The sequence below is a fragment of the Cryptomeria japonica genome, chromosome 3 (assembly GCF_030272615.1).
Source record: "Cryptomeria japonica chromosome 3, Sugi_1.0, whole genome shotgun sequence".
Lineage (NCBI taxonomy): Eukaryota > Viridiplantae > Streptophyta > Pinopsida > Cupressales > Cupressaceae > Cryptomeria > Cryptomeria japonica.
The window spans coordinates 966706150-966714472 of NC_081407.1; the positions used below are offsets into that span (position 1 = coordinate 966706150).

The 8323-nt window shown below is 37.3% G+C and overlaps 1 protein-coding gene across 4 annotated transcripts; it reads left to right on the forward strand.

Moving 5' to 3' along the window:
* The first annotated feature begins 1394 nt into the window (after positions 1–1394).
* On the forward strand, positions 1395–5906 carry LOC131035561 (uncharacterized). Of its 4 annotated transcripts, XM_057967275.2 has the most exons (4): positions 1395–1537; positions 1638–1803; positions 1916–1958; positions 2886–5906. In XM_057967275.2, exon 4 carries the CDS (start codon positions 3047–3049, stop codon positions 5111–5113), a length of 2067 nt encoding a protein of 688 aa, XP_057823258.1. In that variant the 5' UTR covers positions 1395–1537; positions 1638–1803; positions 1916–1958; positions 2886–3046; the 3' UTR covers positions 5114–5906. The 4 variants fall into 4 exon arrangements, with proteins under 4 accessions (XP_057823258.1, XP_057823257.1, XP_057823259.1 ...); XM_057967274.1 differs by lacking the exon at positions 1395–1537 and having other exon boundaries at positions 1547–1803; XM_057967276.2 differs by lacking the exons at positions 1395–1537; positions 1638–1803; positions 1916–1958 and adding an exon at positions 2001–2766.
* The last annotated feature ends 2417 nt before the right edge of the window (positions 5907–8323 follow it).

An 8323-nucleotide genomic window follows, 5' to 3' on the forward strand; every position in this document is an offset into this window, starting at 1 on the left:
CTCATTTTATCTCCAATGCAAACTCGGACTTATAATCTCAATGCATTCAATCAAACTTTAATTGGAATTTATCTCAAGATTAACTCAATCTAATCTTCTTTGAAACTCAATCAAAGCATCCAATGATTTGATCCAATTATTTCAATTCACCTGGATTGTGTTTTTTCTTGAGGAATCTCAATCGCTCATCATTAATTGATCTTGACCATTGGTCTCTCTTTGGATTCTCTATAAATTCAGCCTTTCATCTCTCATTCAAGACACCCTAGAGATTTATTGTTATTATGTTGTTTTTGCTCTAAGTTCATTATGAATATTGTGCTTTGAGATTATTGCATCTTAGCTGTTTGTATATTAGTTTAATCATTCATAGCTTAATCTTGCATCCATTTAGCTTAATTTTGTGCTCATATAGATTAAATCATTCGTCTTGGTGTAGTCTAGTCACTGGTATTGCTTAGACAAATCTGAGAGCAAGCCTATACTCGTATCTTTTAAAAGGCAATAGGTCGATTTGTTATGGTTTTTATATTCATGATTATATTTGTCTAATCATGCATGCAATGATTTATTGAAGTGTTTGTGCCTTACAACTTGCAAATTACCACTTTTCACACACACGCTAGTTAGATTTATACTTTGGTAGTTAAGTTATTAATCTAGTTTTATTTATGCCTAATTTTCCTGTAATACAAAAAAGTCGAAGAACCCTCTTGCACTCCCAATTGTTTTCCACCAAATCAAACTATTAAAAACCAATTGATCAAATTTCAATGTACGCTCCCAATAAATAAAAAAATCCCCTCATAAAATATAAAAGATCAATAGAAATATTAATGTGATACATTATGAATATAAAATATAGGTAAGAAATTTAGTATGTCATCTTTAAATATTGAGATCATTAAAACTTAGCCATTAATTTGGTTGTTCTTTCAAACTTGTCCATTAATCCAATTGGGAAACTATCTTAAAGAAGAAGATGAAGAATTAGGTAGAAACAATGAATGCCAAAGTAAGTTACCCATAGCTTGTACATGAGTGTAATGATAAGAGGGAACCTTAAATTGATCTCATTAAACTTTGATCAATAGAAGACACACACTTTCAAATGAGTGGGGTGATCATAACACCCCACAACATGTTGTGGTTGTACAAATCCATGTGTACATAAAAATTTGCATCCAGCCGTACTATGCATGCAAGGCCCGAGGAGACAAATCACATTAGGCTCTAAGACAGCATTATTAAAATAAACAAATAGTTTTGTGTTTGTGAAGTATCTTTGTAACTTTTGTCTTATTTGTCCACGTCGGCGCATTCCACATGACTGTAATCACAGTCAAAAATCAGAACGGCTACAAGTTGTTGTAGAATAACTAGATTTTTAGTAAAATGAATCAACTTGATGCCTTGCGTTACGATTGAGGAAAGAAGATAAACGTGAAATCCCAAGGTAAAACTGACTGGGGCATAGGTGTTACTTAATGCAAAGAGAAGGGCGAAAAGAAACAATCCACGCGGACACCACCCAACGGTTCTTCTCCTCTCCCTCGTTTCTTTCGTTTAGTTGCATCATTTTGAACAGAATGGATTTTGATAAAAAAAAAATGTGATTTTTCTGGTATGTTTCCCAGCTTAAAGTTTCAATTGCTGTATCGGTGAGACTTGTCTAGATCATTGGTTTTTTGGTCATCTACGCACCTAAGCTTGGGTCGATACTCGTGCAATCCAATTGGATTTGAAAGATTTGGGGATTTGAAAGATTGTTTGGAATGAGTCGCCTTTGGGCTGAATCCTGAGGTGAACAGTAATCTCTTTTTGGATTATCATGTGATGTGGGTCATGTGCTTCTTTAGGGGAGACTTCTTTTAGCCTGAAATCTAACTTGGGCGATTGTTTTTTGTCATGTCAGAGGATTTTGCGGCGGGTCTTGTATGGATGAATTGAATTTGCAGGTATTGCTCAAGCCATGGCTTTTCAGAAATTTTCTGTGTCAATGAACCTATTTTGGAAAAGTGGTTACAGATGAGATAATGTTATAGATCATAAGAGGAACCATCTTTTATGCATTCAATCAATAGTTTTATGGTTGTCAAAATATTCGATTGGTTGGATAGATTTCACATGTTTCACTTGCGTGTCCTGACATTCTGTGCAATTTATATGTGTAAATCCGGTTTGAGTTAATCCTGGTTATCAATGTCAATGCTTTTTTTCCTTCTCTGTTAAGTAATACCTTATCAATCCTGCTTTTTAAGGCGTGTTCAATAATTGTGTGGGCGGTACACTTGCGCCAGTAATAATACAGGCTTTTCAGCGCGTTGGTTCACACGGAGTATATGACCTGCTCAAATGGTGTAAAACGTTATTCAATTGAATTCATTCACATATCTTTTATGGTGCGTTGAATCAGGAAGTGGCCTGTGAATCTGCTTCTGAGTTAGGTGGGAACAGATGGGCAAATATTGTCATGTTTATAGAGCTTACAAGTGGAATTGGATAGTTGAAATTAAGGCTTTTTTTTAAGAAAGAATAGATCCATTTTTGGGCAGACATATATGAAATGCATTGGAATGCCTTGTTTGTCTTGATGGATCCATATAGTGGGATAAGCAATTTTCATTTATATATCAACTCAGATTCCTATTGAGTAATGTTTCATTGGATGCGAGGAGGAAGCTCATCTCACTTTCTCTGATAGAGTTTTGGATCATGATATTTCTTTTTCTTTTTCCTTGATTCGTCCAAATCCATTCTTAACAGGTTTCAAATATGCAATTTCTTATTGTAGAATGCATTGGTTCAATATATATGAAGTTGGATCTAATAATTCAAAATTTATGAAGCTGGATCTAATAATTCATCACACCCTCCTTTTGCAGAGCTCATTATATATTTGATACAAGCAATTGAAGCACGGGCGCACTTTCTATTTCAGGTCGGTCAGCATCTGTAGCAGTGCCTTTGGTTGGATCTTCTACTGGTGAGGACAAACTGTTCTGTCCCATACATATATATTGCTTTTGTGAATTTTCTCCTTGAAATGACAACTCCAGAGGGGGTTGACAGTGGAAAAGTACATGAACCGGGCAAACCTATGAACGGAAAGGCTTCTATCGGAAGTAAGCCAGACAATCAGATCACCAAGCCTATGGTTGCTTCAAATAGTCCTCAGAAACTTACACCCGCAACTCTTCCAACACATTTAAGGAAGTCTCCTAATGAGTTGGACAAGGTAGCCAAGATCTCGAATGGTTCTAAGGGCACTACCCCTACTGCTGTTGCAGATGTTTCTCTGGCAGTTGCCCCAACAACTCCTCCAACACATTTCAAGATTTCTTCTAATGGGTTGGAGAAAGCAGCCAAGATCTACAATGGTTCTAAGAACCCCAGTCCAAGTGACGAGGCCTCCAAACACATTCCTCATTACCTGAGACCTTCCACTGCCTCCTGTCATCATTATTGTAAATACGGAGTAAAACCTGAGAAACCTCAATCTAAAAGATACGATTCCTCTAAGCATCAGCACAATCATACTACAAGTGCAAACAAGACACCTTTAGATACCCCAAAATCTGCAGCTGCGAAGACCCCCAAGGGTCATAAAAGCATTTCTGATACCCCTTCCCCTGTCAAGCATTCCACTCCTGTCAAGTCTCCTTCCACTCCGACTGGGATTTCTTCCACTCCTGGCCATTCCTCTAAAGTGTCCCCAAAGGAGAAGACTGCTGTTAACAAGTCGGAGTTTCAGTCCAAAGTGATAAGGTCGACAGCTTTGAAATCCAAAACCTCGCCTTCTTTGCCTTCCAAGTCCTCTTCAGAAAAGAATATAAAAGCGTCTGTCTCTCCTAAGCCTGTTATCAATGGCAACAGTAAAGCAAATTTGGTTTCTTCATCGCCCAGCCAAGCTCTCAATGACCATGAAAATGCCAAAAAGGCTATTCAATCACAGAACCATGCTCTCAACATCCACGGCAGTGCTAAAAAAGCTACTCCACCACCTAAGTATGCTCTTGATGGTCATAGCAATGCAAAAACAAAGAAGCCAGTGTTAAAGACAATAGAGAAATCACTGAAGAGGAGAGAAAAGAATGGTGCAGTAAAATCTGATTCGCCAAGATCCCAAAGCCAAAATTCTTCCTCTGATCCACAACATGAAAGGCCTGACAGAGATGGAACAGTAGAGGTGTGTAGTTACAAGGAAGGGTTGCCCGCTACTGATCAAATATGTGCAAATGATGCTGAAGATGCTCATCAAACAGTAGAGGCATGTAGTGATAAAGAAGAGTTGCCCGCTAATGATCAAATATGTGCAAATGATGCTGAAGATGCTCATCAGTTTGATGAGCATTCTCACAGTGCTGATGAAACAAGTGAAGAGCATGCAGATACAATGGAACATATTGATACAGAAGGGGATGGGCAATCTGTTGAAGAATATTGCCATGAATGCAGTGACAGGAATGATGCACCCATTTCTGCACCCTACGAAATTATTGACAGTCACAAGTTTGTTGATGAGAAGAATGATGATTTTGAACCACATGAGGAAAAGATTGACGAATATCAACCATATGGAGAAAGTATAGCCGAAGAATATATTGATGAAGACTTTGACAGCGAGTATTCTGAGGACTTTGAATATGATGATAGTTATGGAAGTGAATCCAATGGTGAACAAGAAGGGCTTGGCAAAGTTAGAAAACAGCATCAGACAACAGTTCCTCAAGAGGGTAATCAGATTTTGGAGAAAGGAAGGTTTAGAAGAGGTCAAATTATAGCTGGTTCTGAAGAGGATAATCGACGTCTGGAGAAGAGAAGGTTTAGAAGAGGGAGAATTATTGACTCTTCCAATCCAAAATCAAAACCAGAGAATGTCAACCTGAGGCATCAGGAATTACAAGCAAGAAAGGCATCTGAAGAGTGGATGCTGAATCATGTGATTGAAAAAGAAGTAAATAAGCTGGCTCCTGTTAGAAAAAGCAAGGTGAAGACATTGGTGGGGGCTTTTGAAACAGTCATTCAACTTAAAGAATCTGAAATTGGTGAGCCCAAGCATGCTGGTATAAAAGATGTATCTCAGGTGAGCCCTCCCAATGAATGCAATTGAGGTCCAGAGCTGACAGTTTTGTTTATTGCAACTGCTTTTAATTCAATAATATTGTAAGAGGAGAGTGATGAGTAAATTACTTAAGATTTTAATCAGAAATTAAGGCAGATGCTGTTATCTTTAGTTTTCCAAGTGTTGGATCTACTATTACCTGCCACTAATGAATGCTAAATGTATAATGTGAAAGCAAAATAAGTCCTGTGCGTGAAGATGGTTTACAGAGATCTATACATAAAAGTCACCTTGTTCTGATCAATGTCTTCGTTATATTGTTCTATATTTATGACTTTTCCAACAGGGGATGTAAAAAAAACAGTCTGCAATCAGAGAAGATTTGTAGTGCTGTCCCTGGTCCAATGCTGACTGTATTGTTTATAAGAACTGATTTTAACTCAAGAAAGTTGTAAGAGGAGAGTGATGAATATATTACTTGAAACTTGATTCAGAAATTAAGTTAGATGGTGTTATCTTTAGTTTTCCAAGTGCGGAATCAACTATTATCTGCCACTAATGAAAGTTAAATGTATAATGTGAAGTTAAGTAAGTCCTGTGCGTGAAGATGGTTTACAGAGGTCTATACAAAACAGTTGCTCTGTGCTGAACAATGTCTTGTTCCATTGTTCTATATTTATGCCTTTTCCACCAGAGGAGGAAAAAAAAAAATCCTGCAATCAGAGATGATTTGTTGTGATGTCTCTGATCCAGTGCTGACTGTATTGTTTATTACAACTGATTTTGATCCAAGAATGTTGTAAGAGGAGAGTGATAAATATATTACTTGAAATTTGAATCAGGAATTAAGTTAATTGGTGTTATCTTTAGTTTTCCAATTGTGGAGTCTACTATTGCCTGCCACTAATGAATGGTAAATGTATAATGCGAAGCTAAATAAGTCCCGTAAGTGAAGATGGTTTACAAAGATCTATACATAACAGTTGCTTTGTGCTGATCAATTTCTTGTTATATTGTTCTATATTTATGCCTAACCAGAGGATGGATAAAATCAATTTGCAAACAGAACATTGAAGTGCCATATGTGGCCTGAAGATGCGGTTTTCATGAGCACTGCCACTGTATGTAGTTGAATTCTTCAAATAATGAATTCCTTTTTATATTCTTTTCTTTTAAATGAGAATTCTATTCTTAAATGTTGGTCCCCTGGCAGAGATGAACTTTGATTTTTTTCATGCAAGCATTTGATCAGACAAGCAATTAAAACTTTGAAAACATCTATGCACAGTTGCACCACCAACAATTGGCAACATTTCATTTATGTTAAAAGTTGTTTTTTCATGTCAGCAAATCTATGGTATAGCAGGTACAGCTTTGTATATCTCTCATGTAGTTAATAAAAGCAACCTGTTTTCAAAATTGAGCTTTTGAAATCCAAGTGAGAACATGACAATATCATTTATTTCTTTGTGAAAAACTTTCTCCAGAAATCAGTTAGTCATTTTTTTTAAGTCACTTCATGTTTTTTGACAATAAAAGAGGGGTAAAAATTTATTCAAAACAAGGAAAACAACAAAGCACCAGGGGTCAAACTGCCCTGTCCATATCCAATAAGTTATCCAACTGACGAGCCAAATCAAGAGACAATTGACTCCTATCAACAATATACCAATTTTGCAAATGTGCAGAGGCCCATTTGGCCAAACAATCAGCAACCCCATTCCATTCTCTAGGGATATGCTGAAAAGAAACATATTCCAGAGAAGCAGACAGTTGAAGAATCTGATCAACCACTCGAAGTAACCTCCAACTAGCTTCAATAGACTGCATCCGATTCAGTGATCTAACCACCACCTGCGAATCAGACTCACAAATAATCATGCGCCACCCACGCTCACAAGCCTGCTCCACAGCAAATAAAAGAGCAAGAGCCTCCATCAAATTATTGGTTTGATTCCCTTTATAAACAAAGAAAATAAATTGAACATTCCCCAAACTACCTCTCCCAACGCCAGCAATCCCAGCAGGGCCGGGGTTACCACAAGAAGACCCATAAGTGTTAATCTTCAAAAACCCCAGCGGAGGAGGGAACCACTTCCCTTCCCTATTAATTTTCTGGAAGGGATGTCGACCTCTATTCTCTTGATCTGACACCATGAAGGAGAAAAATAAAGACGATCATAGCAAGAGGTATCAGCAAGGTCAACAGCCTCCGACATGTCACATTTGGCACAAATAGTTTCTCCCAAAGAGAAAAGAGTTTTCCTCCACAAGTGTTGAACTCCCAATTGAACATCCTGAAAAATTCGCCAATTCCTTTCCAGCCAAATATGCCAAACAATAAAAGATGGGCCCAAAGTCCAAGCTATGTGAAGAAAAGAAGTCTTAACTAGAGGCTTACCCCATCGATCACAAAATTCAACCAAAGAGGCAGCGTGCCGACAAGCTTGGTTCCAAACACCCCACCAAGAATGCCAAATATGTCTAGTAAAGGAGCACTGAAAAAAGAGATGGGAAACAATCTGCTCGCCATCACTGCACAAAACACATCTAGAAGGACCCTGAAAACCACGCTTGCATAAATTATCCCAAGTCAAACATCGATTATGGCCCAGCAACCACATGAAAAGGCAATTTTTCACTTATGTCATTTTTTTTTAAGTCACTTCATGTAGTTTCATCAGAGATGAAGAAATGAAAATTTGTAGCTGGTAAAGAAAAAATCTTTGAAGTCTTTGGAGTTTTCTAAGCTTCTGAGAAACTTGTGCAATTTTTTACTTGACAAGTTTTATTTCAATATCTTGCCAACATACTAGACAATGTCAACTTTGGCAGCTTACTGTGTATTTACATGAATGTATCTGCACAGTTATTGATGCAAATTTTGTTGGGCAGGTATCCTATTCCATGATGGGGCATTGTATCCCATGGAGAGAGACATGTGTTTTGTTTTTTCTGTATTTATTTGGCTGGGCCCCAATTTTTCAGTTTGTCTGTTTTAGAAGTGTGCCATGCTAATGAAAAAAAAAAGTAAAGGTAAAAAGGGTTAATTTGAGAAGCAACGTACTTGCCTTCATAATTTTCCACATCAAATATGCAATACCTATTGGATGGTTTATGCCAGGCATTCTGAAGCCACAATGGCAATATATTTGCCCCTTACAACTTGGATCTTGATTTTGACATGCTTTCTGTTATTCATTACAATGTAAGGACATTAAAAAAAGACATTTTTTATAATACTATTGCAATCATTAT